Here is a 16,308-nt window from a genome sequence, read left to right on the forward strand (position 1 = left end):
CGACAAGCTCTGGCCTCAGCGAAACCTCCAGAGGCTTGGACAGCACCCCCAGCACCACTGCCACGGCGGCGCCACCTGACAGCTCCAGAAGCCCCAGCCTCGGTGCGTCCTCTACGGCACTCCACAGCAGCCCGGGCTCCGCTGCCTCCACGCAGCTGGCATCTGGCAGCTCCGCCAGCCCAGGCCCCGCTGAGGCCGCTACGACGTCTGCCAGCAGCCCAGGCTCCCCACACACGACGGTGTCACCTGCCAGTTCCGTGAGTCCTGGTGGACCCAGCGAGGGACCTACAGCCTCCCAGAGCAGCCCGGGCTCAACACACAGAACACTGTCACCTGGCACCTCCCCAACGGCGGGTGTCCCCGGCGCGTCTACCACCTTCCCAAGCGGCTCAGGCTCACCACACAGCACGGTGTCACCTGTGGGCTCCTCCACAGCAGGACGCAGTGAAGGATCTACGGCCTCGTCCACGGGCCCGGCTTCTGCTCTGTCAACAGTGTCACCTGGGAGCTCTAGCAGCCCAGGCCCCGGCGCAGGATCCACAGCCCGCTCCAGCAGTCCAGGCTCAGCTCCCACCACACCGTTCTCGGCCAGCGCCGCGACCTCCGGCCTCAGCCAACCGTCCACCAGCCTCCAGAGCAGCCCGGGCTCTACACACACCAGGGCATCGGCCGGCACTTCCCCCTCCCCCGGAGTTAGTGACGGATCCAGCACTGCCCAGAGCAGCTCGGCCTCCGCACGCGGCACAGCGTCACCCGTGAGCCCCACGTCACCAGGGTCCGGTGAAGGCTCTACGTCCTTCCGGAGCAGCCCGGGCTCTACGCACACAGCAGCGTCAGCTCACGTCCCGACAAGCTCTGGCCTCAGCGAAACCTCCAGAGGCTTGGACAGCACCCCCAGCACCACTGCCACGGCGGCGCCACCTGACAGCTCCAGAAGCCCCAGCCTCGGTGCGTCCTCTACGGCACTCCACAGCAGCCCGGGCTCCGCTGCCTCCACGCAGCTGGCATCTGAGGCCGCTATGACGTCTGCCAGCAGCCCAGGCTCCCCACACACGACGGTGTCACCTGCCAGTTCCGTGAGTCCTGGTGGACCCAGCGAGGGACCTACAGCCTCCCAGAGCAGCCCGGGCTCAACACACAGAACACTGTCACCTGGCACCTCCCCAACGGCGGGTGTCCCCGGCGCGTCTACCACCTTCCCAAGCGGCTCAGGCTCACCACACAGCACGGTGTCACCTGTGGGCTCTTCCACAGCAGGACGCAGTGAAGGATCTACGGCCTCGTCCACGGGCCCGGCTTCTGCTCTGTCACCAGTGTCACCTGGGAGCTCTAGCAGCCCAGGCCCCGGCGCAGGATCCACAGCCCGCTCCAGCAGTCCAGGCTCAGCTCCCACCACACCGTTCTCGGCCAGCGCCGCGACCTCCGGCCTCAGCCAACCGTCCACCAGCCTCCAGAGCAGCCCGGGCTCTACACACACCAGGGCATCGGCCGGCACTTCCCCCTCCCCCGGAGTTAGTGACGGATCCAGCACTGCCCAGAGCAGCTCGGCCTCCGCACGCGGCACAGCGTCACCCGTGAGCCCCACGTCACCAGGGTCCGGTGAAGGCTCTACGTCCTTCCGGAGCAGCCCGGGCTCTACGCACACAGCAGCGTCAGCTCACGTCCCGACAAGCTCTGGCCTCAGCGAAACCTCCAGAGGCTTGGACAGCACCCCCAGCACCACTGCCACGGCGGCGCCACCTGACAGCTCCAGAAGCCCCAGCCTCGGTGCGTCCTCTACGGCACTCCACAGCAGCCCGGGCTCCGCTGCCTCCACGCAGCTGGCATCTGAGGCCGCTACGACGTCTGCCAGCAGCCCAGGCTCCCCACACACGACGGTGTCACCTGCCAGTTCCGTGAGTCCTGGTGGACCCAGCGAGGGACCTACAGCCTCCCAGAGCAGCCCGGGCTCAACACACAGAACACTGTCACCTGGCACCTCCCCAACGGCGGGTGTCCCCGGCGCGTCTACCACCTTCCCAAGCGGCTCAGGCTCACCACACAGCACGGTGTCACCTGTGGGCTCCTCCACAGCAGGACGCAGTGAAGGATCTACGGCCTCGTCCACGGGCCCGGCTTCTGCTCTGTCAACAGTGTCACCTGGGAGCTCTAGCAGCCCAGGCCCCGGCGCAGGATCCACAGCCCGCTCCAGCAGTCCAGGCTCAGCTCCCACCACACCGTTCTCGGCCAGCGCCGCGACCTCCGGCCTCAGCCAACCGTCCACCAGCCTCCAGAGCAGCCCGGGCTCTACACACACCAGGGCATCGGCCGGCACTTCCCCCTCCCCCGGAGTTAGTGACGGATCCAGCACTGCCCAGAGCAGCTCGGCCTCCGCACGCGGCACAGCGTCACCCGTGAGCCCCACGTCACCAGGGTCCGGTGAAGGCTCTACGTCCTTCTGGAGCAGCCCGGGCTCTACGCACACAGCAGCGTCAGCTCACGTCCCGACAAGCTCTGGCCTCAGCGAAACCTCCAGAGGCTTGGACAGCACCCCCAGCACCACTGCCACGGCGGCGCCACCTGACAGCTCCAGAAGCCCTAGCCTTGGTGTGTCCTCTACGGCACTCCACAGCAGCCCGGGCTCCGCTGCCTCCACGCAGCTGGCATCTGAGGCCGCTACGACGTCTGCCAGCAGCCCAGGCTCCCCACACACGACGGTGTCACCTGCCAGTTCCGTGAGTCCTGGTGGACCCAGCGAGGGACCTACAGCCTCCCAGAGCAGCCCGGGCTCAACACACAGAACACTGTCACCTGGCACCTCCCCAACGGCGGGTGTCCCCGGCGCGTCTACCACCTTCCCAAGCGGCTCAGGCTCACCACACAGCACGGTGTCACCTGTGGGCTCCTCCACAGCAGGACGCAGTGAAGGATCTACGGCCTCGTCCACGGGCCCGGCTTCTGCTCTGTCAACAGTGTCACCTGGGAGCTCTAGCAGCCCAGGCCCCGGCGCAGGATCCACAGCCCGCTCCAGCAGTCCAGGCTCAGCTCCCACCACACCGTTCTCGGCCAGCGCCGCGACCTCCGGCCTCAGCCAACCGTCCACCAGCCTCCAGAGCAGCCCGGGCTCTACACACACCAGGGCATCGGCCGGCACTTCCCCCTCCCTCGGAGTTAGTGACGGATCCAGCACTGCCCAGAGCAGCTCGGCCTCCGCACGCGGCACAGCGTCACCCATGAGCCCCACGTCACCAGGGTCCGGTGAAGGCTCTACGTCCTTCCGGAGCAGCCCGGGCTCTACGCACACAGCAGCGTCAGCTCACGTCCCGACAAGCTCTGGCCTCAGCGAAACCTCCAGAGGCTTGGACAGCACCCCCAGCACCACTGCCACGGCGGCGCCATCTGACAGCTCCAGAAGCCCCAGCCTCGGTGCGTCCTCTACGGCACTCCACAGCAGCCCGGGCTCCGCTGCCTCCACGCAGCTGGCATCTGAGGCCGCTACGACGTCTGCCAGCAGCCCAGGCTCCCCACACACGACGGTGTCACCTGCCAGTTCCGTGAGTCCTGGTGGACCCAGCGAGGGACCTACAGCCTCCCAGAGCAGCCCGGGCTCAACACACAGAACACTGTCACCTGGCACTTCCCCAACGGCGGGTGTCCCCGGCGCGTCTACCACCTTCCCAAGCGGCTCAGGCTCACCACACAGCACGGTGTCACCTGTGGGCTCCTCCACAGCAGGACGCAGTGAAGGATCTACGGCCTCGTCCACGGGCCCGGCTTCTGCTCTGTCAACAGTGTCACCTGGGAGCTCTAGCAGCCCAGGCCCCGGCGCAGGATCCACAGCCCGCTCCAGCAGTCCAGGCTCAGCTCCCACCACACCGTTCTCGGCCAGCGCCGCGACCTCCGGCCTCAGCCAACCGTCCACCAGCCTCCAGAGCAGCCCGGGCTCTACACACACCAGGGCATCGGCCGGCACTTCCCCCTCCCCCGGAGTTAGTGACGGATCCAGCACTGCCCAGAGCAGCTCGGCCTCCGCACGCGGCACAGCGTCACCCGTGAGCCCCACGTCACCAGGGTCCGGTGAAGGCTCTACGTCCTTCCGGAGCAGCCCGGGCTCTACGCACACAGCAGCGTCAGCTCACGTCCCGACAAGCTCTGGCCTCAGCGAAACCTCCAGAGGCTTGGACAGCACCCCCAGCACCACTGCCACGGCGGCGCCACCTGACAGCTCCAGAAGCCCCAGCCTCGGTGCGTCCTCTACGGCACTCCACAGCAGCCCGGGCTCCGCTGCCTCCACGCAGCTGGCATCTGGCAGCTCCGCCAGCCCAGGCCCCACTGAGGCCGCTACGACGTCTGCCAGCAGCCCAGGCTCCCCACACACGACGGTGTCACCTGCCAGTTCCGTGAGTCCTGGTGGACCCAGCGAGGGACCTACAGCCTCCCAGAGCAGCCCGGGCTCAACACACAGAACACTGTCACCTGGCACCTCCCCAACGGCGGGTGTCCCCGGCGCGTCTACCACCTTCCCAAGCGGCTCAGGCTCACCACACAGCACGGTGTCACCTGTGGGCTCCTCCACAGCAGGACGCAGTGAAGGATCTACGGCCTCGTCCACGGGCCCGGCTTCTGCTCTGTCAACAGTGTCACCTGGGAGCTCTAGCAGCCCAGGCCCCGGCGCAGGATCCACAGCCCGCTCCAGCAGTCCAGGCTCAGCTCCCACCACACCGTTCTCGGCCAGCGCCGCGACCTCCGGCCTCAGCCAACCGTCCACCAGCCTCCAGAGCAGCCCGGGCTCAATAGAGAAAACACTGTCACCTGCCACCTCCCCAACAGGGGGTGTCCGGGACGTATCTACCACCGTTCCAACCTTCTCAGGCTCACCACTTGCCGCGGTGTCTACGGGGAGTGTATCCACTTCATTGCCAGGTTCTTCGTCTTTAGGTTCAACTATTTCTGGTTTCCGCTCGACTGCAGTGTCTGATTCGTCTTCAGCGTTCACAAACTCTGATGTTTTTCCTGCATCTTCCTCCGCTTCTCCGGGCCCCACTTCTTCCGCACTGTATTGGTTCAATAGTACTTCCATACTGCATTCGCCGTTCACTAGTCCTTGGACAGGTGTTACAGGGACTGAGTCTCCAGCTGTGACACCATGTGAGTTACTTTGTATACCCTTCTTTTAACCTGGTTTGTCTTTTTCAGCATGTAATGTGTGTCCACCTTTTTTATAGTCTTGTTTCACTTTTTTAGTGCTTTCTTCTCACAATTAGACTTCATGTTCCTTCGTAGATTTGTTCTCTTTTCACATATATGAGTCTTGTTTTCTTACCTTGTGGTTTCTGTATGCCTGCCTGCCTTCCTTCCTTCCTCCCTCCCTCCCTGCGTATCTCCTTCTCTCTCTGTCTCTGTTTTTCTTTCTTTCTTCCTCTCTCCCTCCCTCCTCTGTGTCTTTGTTTCTTTCTTTTCCCTTCCTTCCTTTCCTTCTCTCTTTCTCTCTTCCCTCTCTCTCTCTCTCTCTCTTTCTTTCTTTGTTTGTTTCTCATGATCTTGCTTTGTCACCTGGGGTAGTGTGCAGTGCTGCTATCATAACACACTGCAGGCCGGGCACGGTGGCTCACGCCTGTAATCCTAGCACTCTGGGAGGCCGAGGTGGGAGGATCACTCAAGGTCAAGCGTTTGAGACCAGCCTGAGCAAGAGCAAGACCTTGAGTCTACTAAAAAATAGAAAGAAATGATTTGGACAGCTAATAATATATATAGAAAAAATTAGCCGGGCATGGTGGCGCATGCCTGTAGTCCCAGCTACTCGGGAGGCTGAGGCAGTAGGATCGCTTTAGCCCAGGAGTTTGAGGTTGCTGTGAGCTGGGGTGATGCCACGGCACTCTAGCCCAGCAATAGAGCGAGACTCTGTCTCAAAAACAAACAAACAAACAAACAAAAACCACACTGCAACCTGAACCTCCTGGGCTCCAGCAATCCTCCTGCCTCAGCATCCCAATTACCCTGACTACAGGCGCATATCACCATGCCCAGCTAATTTTTCTATTTTTAGCAGGGACAGCATCTCACTCTTGCTCAGGCTGGTCTCGAACTTGTGGCCTCAAGCAATCCTCCTGCTTTGGCCTCCCAATCTTGGCCGCCCTTGTTTCCTTGCTCCCTCGTATTCCTCCTGCTCTTCGTACAATCCCCTCAGGATGGCGTTGGCATCTGAGGGGTCTCCGTTGCTGCATCATCATCTGGCCCATCCCCCTCGTCTGCTCAGTGCTGAATTTTGAGTCCTGGAATGGGAGCCAGTATTTTTGCCCCTTGGGCTTCCTTGCTGATGGCTGTGAATTCTATCCTTCCACAGGGAACTGCCTGAATGGGACAACATGGAATGGAGAAGAGTGTGTCTGTCCTCAAGGCTACTTTGGTTACCAGTGCCAGACCCCCTTGGAATCCTTCTTAGTAGGTAATGACTTTTTCTGAGAGCTGCAGCTCTTTCCAGTCCCATTGACCACTTAAAATAGGCTGGCAGTGTTAGAAGGATCAGCCTCCACAGCCTCCCTGTGTGGGTGGAGGAGGTGATGTGACTTTCCCTAGGCCACATCGCAGGTAGAACAAGGACCTTTTGTCACCACTTTCAGGGCCCTTTTCACTAACTCACCTGCCTCTCTCATCCGGGGCTTTCTATGTCCACCCTGTCTTGTTCTCTCCTCTGTCCTGGCCACCAGCTGCTCACGGTTTGAGAGACAAGGGACAGAAGTCTCAGTGACCCCCACCTTTCTCTTGAGTTTGCATCCTCTCTCCTACCCACTTCCTTCACCCCAATATACCAATAGGCAGAGAATTTATTAATCCCAGGGGACATTATTGAGAGGCTGCTGTGTCATGCATGGTGTGGCCTGTTCCCACAGAGGTCCCGGGACAGATCAACGCCACTCTAGGTGTGATAGTGAAAGTGATTTACAGGATTTTCACAGAAGACCTGAATAACACGGCTTCCCAGGCATACTTGAATTTTGTTGAACTAGTCAAGAGAGAGGTAAGAGAGGGGACTGCCTGGACTCCCCAGGGTACGTCCCCTGTGAGAGGGGATGTAGTGGCTCATCTTGACTTACTGATCAGAGCTCATAAACTCTTGGGGCCCCTCAATCTCCCTAAGTCCAGAGAGAGGGTCCTCTGGGAGTGTCCATCCTTGAGCCCCATGCACCCACCCACATCCCGGCAGAGGGAGGTTCCTATGGGCTCATCCATAGGCTGCATAGGGGAGCCTGGGGGTGCCCCAAGCAGGGGAACAGGGGCCTCTCTATGCCCCAGCCCTGTGTGAGCTCAGCCACTTCATTTTTTTCAGATGGATAAAATTTACTCCGGCAATGACCTTCCTGAGTATAAAGGTGTCATCATTAGGGAACTGTCGTGAGTATCAGGGGGGCAGGTGGATGGGGACCCCCCCTCTATCTCTGGTCTCCTGCCTCCTCCCACCATGAATGGTTAGAGTATCAGTACCTGGCTGGGCCAGAGGAACCCCCAGCTTCTAGGCAATACCCGAGGGCCCTAAGATCATTCATTCATTCATCATTCAGCCACTCAACAAACATTTGGGAAGAGCTGGTCCCCTGCTAGATGCTGAGAACACAGTAGTCCCAGCCTTCCTGTAGCTCAGAGTGGTAGAACACAGATCACAAAGTGGCTGTGCAGCCTGGTTAGGGTTATGGTAAGGGACACACAGGGGGCAGGAGGAGGGCTCCTGAAAGGAAGCTTGGTGAGGCGGACGGAATTCTTTCCGGAAGGAGTGACAACTGAGCTGAGGCTTGAAGGATGAGGAGGAATGAGGCAGGGAGAGAGAAGGGAGGGAGAGAGATTACAGCAGTGGGAATCGGTGACAAGGAGCCCAGAGGTGAGAGAGAGGAGGGCAGAGTCCAGGAAACTACAGAGATTGCTCAGAGCAGCCGGCAGCTTGAGGGCAGAGGGTTGGTGATGGAGAGAAGGACGGAAAGATGGCTCTTGCCAAGTTAGACTTCAGGCATCAACAGTGTAGCCAATGGTTTAGGGATTGCCTCTGATTTGCAGTGCAGACAGCTCAGTCTGGCTGCAGGGTGCAGAACGTGTGGGCAGGGACCTACAAGAGAGGGGACAGTGCAGGAGAAGAAGGGTCCAGTGTGAAAGGTCTTTGGGGGCAGGAACAGGGGATTATGGGGATTTGTGTGAGGGAGGAGAGAGGAGGAGTGACGGCAGATTTCTGGGCTGCTGGAGGCATGGGCTGCCCTGTGTGGGGCTGAGGGACGTCAAGAGGCACAGGATGGGGGAAGGAGACGATGGTCTCAGTGTGGGCCAAGCTCCAAGTGCCCGGGACCTCACTATGTGGAGTATGTGCTTTGAGAGTCTCAGGGAGACACAGGCATTGGTACCCCGATGGATGTAGCTGGAAGCCATGGAATGGACGAGATGGCCCAGGGTGGTCACGGCACAGGAATGAGGGTCTCCCAGGGAAGAAATTGGAAGGCACCAGCAAGTGAGCAGTAGGCAGGGCCCCAGCGGAGAGTGGAAAGAGGCAAACAGAGTTGGGAAGGGGGCCCTGAGGGTGTCGTGTCTCAGCAGTGGGGAAGACAGGGTTTCAGGAAGGAGGGAGTGAGCGCCACGCCACCAAGGGCCCCCTCTGCCCCCACCTCACCCCATGCCCAGCATCAGCACCCATTTCCATTTGGCTTGGGATTTTGCTGGTTTAAGTGCTCCAGAGTCCTGCCACTGACTTCTCTTTCGAAATGATGGTGACAGGTGACTTCTCTTATTTCAAGACCTCTCTCCTTGATAGTGTCACTGGCTGTCCAAGAAGTTTCCAGGTTGGAATCCTACATTCCTAACATGACCTCACATTTCTTCATTGTTTTGCTTATTTGCTTTTTAAAATATAATCTAAGTGCCTCTACTTTTTATTTAAAATTTGTTATTGTAGTAAAATACCTATAACATAAAATTTACCATTTCAATCAATTTTAACTGTCCAGTTCAGTGGCATTAAATACCTTCATATGGTTGTGTAACTATCACCACCATCCATCTCCAGAACATTATCATCTTGCAAAACTGAAACTCCATCCCCCTTAAACACTAGCTGTCCATCACCCCCTCCGCAGTCTCCTGGCACCCACCGTTCTACTCTGTCTCTATGAATTCGACTACTCTAGGAACCTTATATAAGTGAAATCACACGGTGTTTGTTCTTTCATGACTGCCTTATTTCACTTAGCATAATGTCCTCAATGTTGTGACATGCATCAGAATTTCCTTCCTGTTTAAGGCTGGATAATATTCCAGTGTATGGACAGACCACATTGTGTTTATCCGTTCATGGGTTGGGCTGCTTCCACCTTTCAGCCATTGTGAATAACGCTACTGTGCGATTGGTCTGCAAAGATCTCTTTGAGACCCCGCTTTCAATTCTTTTACCCCAAAGTGGAATTGCTTGGTCATATGGCAATTCTACTTTTAACTTTTTGAGGAACGTCCATACTGTTTTCCACAGTGGCTATGCCCTATTACTTTCCCACTCACAGGACACAAGGGTTCTTGTTTCTCCACATCCTCAAGCAAGAGCCTCTATTTTTACAGAAATGTATTTCACCAGTGGGTATTTATTGTGGCCACTGATATTTCGGTATCTGAAATTGTTTTGCTCTACTGACTCCCTCTGGGTCATTAGCGGTGGAGGGGAGGGTCTGGATTTTTCCCTACCTCTGGATCACGTGGCCGCTGCGTGGGCACCACTTACTGGGCGGGTGGGTGACATGCGGTAACTAACCGATGGAACAATTCTAACCTCCAGCAACGGCAGCATTGTGGTGAAATATGACGTCGTCCTGGAGGCAAACTTCACTGCCCAGTATGAGGAACTGTTTGCAAACCTTGCTAAGATCGTGACAGCCAAGACTGTGACTGCAACCAAAAAAGTGCCTGATGATATTGAGGCATGCGAAGGTGGGCCCACCTAAAACCCTTGACGTGGGTGGGAAGAGAGGTCTTGGCTGCCCCCTCCCTCCCCATCTGTCCTTTCTTCTGGAACACCCAAGACTTCTGCTGGAGGAATCCAGAAACCAGGACAGGGGCCTTCCCCAGATCCTGTGCTGCTCCCAGTCCCAGGCTGAGGTTGTCACCAACCTTCATGTCCCCATTCAAGCCTGGAACTAGCTGCGTGTCTAGGATGGGCCAAGACCCCACTCGCGCTGGCCCAGGGAAAGGTGTGGGATAGAAGAACAGGGAGGCCCAGCTACCCCCAGGGAGGCAGAGGGGAGCATTTCTGTCCTGTTTTCCTTCCACCCACCCTCGGCAGAGTCCATACTGTGCTACAATGAGAACAACACTTCCGTGGATAAGACCGTGCAGCTAGGCTTCAACCTCCAGGGTAAGCAGCCGCGAGGATCGTGGGTGGTGAATGTGGGGGCTGGGGTGCTTTATCCGGGCTGACGCTTGCTACCTGCCTCTCACCCCAGAGCAATGCACCCAGAAAGCTGCCAAGGAGTTTGCGCAGTTCTACTATGTGGATGTACTGAATGGGAAGCTGGCCTGTGTGACCAAGTGCACCTTGGGGACACAGTCGCAACTGGACTGTCATGGGGGTGCATGCCAGCTGCAGCACAGTGGCCCTCGCTGCCTGTGAGTACCCTCCCAAGCCCAGCGCCCGCCCTTTCCTGGTGGTAGGGCCCTCCCCCTCCCCCACAGTCACCCATGTGGTGAGGGGTTGGGTAGAGCTTGGAAGGCGCCCCCTCCCCTGCTCTTGTCTGTCCCTCTTCCCTCTGCCTGGGTCTCCCATCCCCCGCCAGCCCTGGAGAGTCAGGGGTAGGCGCAGACATCCTAGATTAAGCCCCTCCCTAAAAAAGTTTGTGCTACCAATTTCCAAATCTCTTTCTCTCTCTCTCTTTACCTCAATCTCTATCATTAGTTTCCCTTACATCATCTTAGTCATGGTCCCATTATCACCTCTAGCTGTAGCCAAGGCACCAAGTCCACAAGGCCATAAATTCAAGTACAAAATATAAGACGTGATAACAGGCCCATCTAAGTGCCAGCTGCTTAGAGATTAGACGAGTAAACATCAAGCGTCTGGGACGAGGCACCCCAAACCCTGAGATCCTTCTGAGCGCTAGTCATTCCGAATTCCTGATCTGTAGTCCTGGGTCCCCGTCAGTCTTAGGGAGTCAGGGACCCAGGCTCCCAGGCGCCGAGCGCCAGCCCTCAGGGGGAGGGAGAGCTGGTTTCCTGAGCTTTGGACATGGGTTTTTGCTTTTGTGAGTATTGCCAGTGGGCCAGCCTGAGCCTGCCTGTGTCCCCAGGTGCCCGAAATCCAACACACACTGGTACTGGGGAGAGACCTGTGAGTTTAGCATCAGCAAGAGCCTCGTGTACGGGCTTGTGGGGACCGTGGTGGCCGTGCTGCTGGTCGCAGTGGTCGTCCTGATCATCTTCCTCGGCCTATCGCAGAGAAAACTGCACAGGTGAGCTTGTGGGGCCAGCAGCACGGGCCCAGAGAGAGGGGACAGATGTGGAGCAGGAACCCAGGGCGGCCAGCACTGGAACATCCTGAGGCTCTGCTCCTTCCAGCTGGGCAGCCAGGGAGGTCAGCTGGGGCCCAGCCCCACCCCGCTCTGAGCACAGCAAAGAGCGGCCTCTGACGTGGTATGTCCATTTGGCACAGTGTTGTAGTCATTTTGTGCCAGTATAACAGAGTACCACCCACTGGCTATTTATAAACAACAGAAGTTTATTTGGCTCATGGTTCTAGGGGCTGGGAAGTCCGAGATCGTGGGCCTACATCTGGCAGGTGGCCTTGCATCTGTTGGGGGCCTTCTTCTGCATCGTAACACGGGGGAAGGGAGAGAGAGAGGAAGGGAGGCCTGAACTCACTGTTACAGCAACCCATTCTCTCGGTAACAGTGGTAATCCAGTCGAGAGGGCCAAGCCCTCAAGACCTAATCACCTGTGTAAAGACCCACCTCTCGGCACTGTCGCACTGGGGATTTGGGATACATTCCAACCGCAGCACAGAGAAATGGAAACAGAAACTTATGTACTGAAATGAGGTTATGTGATGAAACTGCCTGTGGTTTATTACCCCCAGAGTGGCACCACCTGTTAAGAGGCTGGGAATGAGCCATCGGGTCTGGCTTTTCCCAGCTGTCAGTGGGGTAAGGTGCACCCGCCAAGGTTGCCGTGAAGCACCTGGCAAAGTGCCTGGCTCGTGGCTGGAGGTCAAAGGGAGCTACCCTGATTCTAGTCCAATGCCCCCATCTCAGAGATAAGGAAACTGAGGCACACTGAAGGGAGTGAGGGGCGGCGGGGTGGGGGGTGGTCATGGTGATGTTGCTGTTCGTCCTCTGCTACCATCGCCGCTGAGGGGAGGGCCCTCTCTGGCTCAGGGCTGTGGCTGTGACTGTCCCCTCGAGGGAGCCCCCTCCTTAGCCTCCTTGGCTCCAGCTGCTCACGGCATTTCTGTTGGCAGGGAAAATTACGATGTGTCTTCAGACTGGAAAAGAGAAGATGTTGCTGGCACCTTCCAGAACACAGGCATCTGGGAAGGTACTTCTCATTAGAGCAAGAGAGTGAGCAAAGCTGCAGGGTAGAGTAAGGCAGGGAGGCGCCCAGGGCTGCAGGGGTGACACGGCTGGGGCTGGGGATGACAGCCCGTTCCACATCTTCTGCTGCAGCCAGGTCTCCCCCATGTGCAGGGGAGCAGGGGTGGCCGAGGGTCAGATCCTGCCCCGAGACCACCCTGGTGAGGGTGTCCGACACGCTAAGCAGGATGAGAGGGCCACTCGAGCACAGCCCTGCCTGACCCAGCCTGGGTGGGGTGGGGGTCAGAAAGGGCTGAGCTGATTCCAGCGCAGGTGAGTAAGCAGGTGCGCTTCCTGCTCTCACACACCCAGTAGGGAGGGAGGAGCCGGGAAAGGCGGCCTAGGTGGGGCTGCCATGTGGACACGGTTTGGAGGGGGGACGCACTTGCCTGTGGGGGGACTGGAAGCAGGTTGGTCTCACCAAGAAAGAGGAAGCTGAGGGCCGTGAGGCTGGCAGGGCCTGGTTGTGGAGGACTGTGAGGGCTGGAATGGGGTGGGGGGACCGACTGGGTGGCTTTGAGTCGCTCATTCAGGTGGCTTTGAGGCTGAGGGGCCGGGCGGGTGTTGGGGGAAGAAGAGGCAGCCTGGCGTGGTTTGGAGGTGAGCCTGGCAGGGCTGGGGAAGGGAGGAGTGAGGGGGGATTCTGGGGGTGTCTGAGCTGCCCCTGGGATCCCTGAATGGGGGAGAAGCAGCAGGTGGGGGCACACTTAGTTGGAGGGTGGCATTTGCTCTGAAGCCTGGGCAGAGGTCTGTGGCCTGAGGGGACCTCGGAACTGTCAGCTCAGCTCATGGCAGTCTGGCCCCACGGTGAGGAGGGTGAGAGGCGCCCGGGAGCCACCGCAGACCTTGAAGGAGGCAGGTGCAGGGTCTGTAGGGGCAGGAAGTGAGCGCTGATCTCCCAGGAGGGTGATGGGAGGAAGATTCCAGGCCCAGCTGCTCTGTGCTGTGGTTACCATTGCCAGGAGGGAGTGTGGCCTTGCTGAGTCCTGTCCCGCCCGACCATCACCTGCCACGGCCGCACGGGCCTTCACCCCCACTCTATGTGGCCGTGGCTTTCCACCCCGTGGCATGTGCTGGGCTGGGGGGGCTGCCACTTCGCCCCATCCTGTGCCTGGGGCCTGCTCCCCAGAAATAAGCTGTAGTGGGGGAGGCAGTGGGAACCCTGCTCCTCCTGCGCTCCGGCCGCCCCAGGCTGCGTCACTCCTGTACCCACCTCTCCCCACAGAGGACAATCTGAGGCGGGACAGATACGGCCTTGAGAATGCCTACAGCCACTTCCGGCCCTCCCTGGGGACCATAGACCCTGCCACAGAGGTGACTCAGCTGGGAGCTCCCCCCCTCCCCGAGCTTCCCTCCAGGGCTTCCCCCTCCCCTGGGGCTCCCCCGTGGGCTCCCCTCAGCCTCACCTCTTCTCTCCCACCCTCCAGCTCCACATCGAGAGGCCCCAAGTGGTGATGCCCCCTCGGTGAGGCAGCAGGGCCCTCCTCATCGAGATCTGGACAAGAGAGGGCAGAGAGCCCCCCACAGGCCCCCCGCTGGTCAAGAGGAAACTGAAGCCAGGCCCTGAAGCTGCCCTGCTCAGAGCTGCCAGACGTGGCGGGTCCTGCCAGCGCCCATCAGGAAGAGTGGGGGCTGTGAGCGCCCCACCCAGGGGCCCCGAGGCTCCCAGATGCCCTGGCATCCTCGATTGCTCCTTGGTGACTCCCTATTGTGGAATTTTCCTACCAATAAAAGCAAATCTTAAAGTGCAGCTTATGAAGTGAGAGGTTTCCTTCCCCCCACCGCAGTCTGGGGGAGCTGCAGGGTAGGCGGGGTGGGGGCCCTTCCCGGGAAGAGCATCCCTCCCAGCCCGGGCGCCGAATCTGGGCCCCTTCCCTGCTCCAGCCAGGCAGGGCCAGGCCCACCTCTGCCTGAGGTCTCTGTGGCAGACAAGGCTGCGGTCGGGTCCTGGGGGCAGGAGTGGACTTTATGCCCAAGGAGTGAGGGGTGGGAACCCCCCGATGACCAAGGAATGAGCACTTGGCTGTGCTGAACTTGGGCAGGGCAGGGTCACCCCAGATGACCACAGCGGGCTGTGCTTTCCTCTGAACCCACAGACCCAAGAACTCCTGGCCATCCCAGGCTGGGTACTGGCCCAGGTGTGGCCACAATCTGCACCCCATGTCCTGGTGGGGTACATATAGGACAATAGGAAGGGCTTGAAAAGAGGGACGAGGGGATCTCCTCGAATGGGCTGGGGCCGAACGCAGGGTGCCCTTCTCCTCTCTTGCTGGGGCCCGGCCCCTCTCGTCCACCTCCCACCTCCCTCTGGGGGTCCCCTCCATTCTCCCAGGCTGCCGCTGGCCCTGGGTGCCCGTCTTGTGGGGTGATAAGGCTGATGGTTCACATGCCTGTGTGCTGCCAGGAAGGGGCTCCTCCTCCCTCTGCCCTTTGGCCTGGAGCGGGTCCTGCACCTTCAGTCATGAGGGAAGCACCCCAACTGACTCAGGTCCAGGCTGGCCCCCAATCCCCAGTGTCAAGGACCAAAGGTCTCCGGGGCCCATTTATTTCTGAGCTTTGCTGGCTGACGTCCATTCTGCGGGCTCCCACGAGAGCGAAGCTCCTATGCCGAGGCTGGCGACGGTGGCGCTGTGCCTGCTGGCCCTGATCCTCCAGCTCCCGAGCCCCCATGCTGCGGCTGAGCAGGGTGAGTGACCCCAACCCCAGGGAGGGCTGCCTCTGGGGCACTGTTGGGGGCCCCCCCAGAGCTCAGCCTTATGCCTGGACTTCTCTCCTCTCCCCGTGAGCTCTGGGGAGAGCCAGGTCTTTGGAGCCTCCAGGTCAGCTCTGCGAGCCTCAGTTTCCTCTCCAGAAAGGAAGAATCATTGCGCCTACTTGTCAGGGCTGCTGCCAGGGTGAAACGGAATCCCCCGGGTTGATCCCAGCACACGACAGATGCCACCCGATGTGAGGGTCTGTCTGTAACGAATGTTCCTGTTAACTCTCTCTCACCCCTCACCCCTGCACCAGTGCCCGGGGTCTCCTTACACGATGCAGACACTCGCCTTACAGCCCCCTCCCTCCAACTCTCTCGTCCTGGCTGGTCCTGCCTCAGCCCACCCCTGCCTCGCTCCCCGAGGATGTCACAGGGCTGTAGCCAAATAGGAGCCCCAGATTCTAATCCTGCCGTGAACCAGCTGTGTGCCCTGGGGCCACTCAGTGCACCTCTGGCCTCAGTTTCCCCCCTGAAAAGACAAGGATTGGGGCCTCTGGGGATCCTCCCACTTCAGCTGCTTTGGGCTCCATGGCCACAGGGGACAAGGCTCAGGTCAGCAGTAGGTGACAGTGGGTCCCGGGAAGTCCCTCCTAGACCTACCCTCTGCCCCTTTTCTGCCCCCAGAGAAGGAGGGAGGGGGACCAAGGCAGACACTGGAGCTGTAGGCGTCAGGATTCCCCCCCTGAGATGTCACCCTGTGGGGATGTCACCCAGAGCTTCTGGCCTAGGAGTAGTAAAAAATACCCGTGATTCCTGCACTTTCTTTTTTCTTTTCTTTCTTTCTTTCTCTTTCTCTCTCTCTCTCTCTCTCTCTTCCTTTCTTTCTTTCTTCTTTTTTTTTTGAGACAGTCTTGCTCTGTCTCCCTGGCTAGAATGCAGTGGTATCATCATAGCTCACTGCAACCTCAAACTCCTGGGCTCAAGTGACTCTCCTGCCTCAGCCTCCCCAGTAGCTGAAAATACAGGCATAGGCCACCACGCCTGGCTAATTTT

General features: G+C 59.2%; 1 protein-coding gene across 1 annotated transcript; it reads left to right on the forward strand.

Annotated features, from left to right (window-relative positions):
• The first annotated feature begins 1,019 nt into the window (after positions 1–1,019).
• LOC123632020 (mucin-12-like) lies at positions 1,020–14,310 on the forward strand. The gene is made up of 11 exons (XM_045542157.1): positions 1,020–5,127; positions 6,323–6,424; positions 6,870–6,997; positions 7,307–7,371; positions 9,779–9,930; positions 10,283–10,354; positions 10,443–10,605; positions 11,283–11,444; positions 12,449–12,525; positions 13,786–13,874; positions 13,988–14,310. Exons 1-11 carry the CDS (start codon positions 1,020–1,022, stop codon positions 14,027–14,029), a joined length of 5,160 nt encoding a protein of 1,719 aa, XP_045398113.1. The 3' UTR covers positions 14,030–14,310.
• Positions 14,311–16,308: the final 1,998 nt, after the last annotated feature.

This window comes from Lemur catta, chromosome 2, assembly GCF_020740605.2.
Source record: "Lemur catta isolate mLemCat1 chromosome 2, mLemCat1.pri, whole genome shotgun sequence".
Lineage (NCBI taxonomy): Eukaryota > Metazoa > Chordata > Mammalia > Primates > Lemuridae > Lemur > Lemur catta.

Coding starts and splice junctions, on each gene's coding strand:
- LOC123632020 (XM_045542157.1), top strand. CDS start 1,020: ATGACGTCTGCCAGCAGCCCAGGCTCCCCACACACGACGGTGTCACCT. Junction 5,128..6,322: donor GTCTCCAGCTGTGACACCAT/GTGAGTTACTTT, acceptor ATCCTTCCACAG/GGAACTGCCTGAATGGGACA. Junction 13,875..13,987: donor CCATAGACCCTGCCACAGAG/GTGACTCAGCTG, acceptor CCCACCCTCCAG/CTCCACATCGAGAGGCCCCA.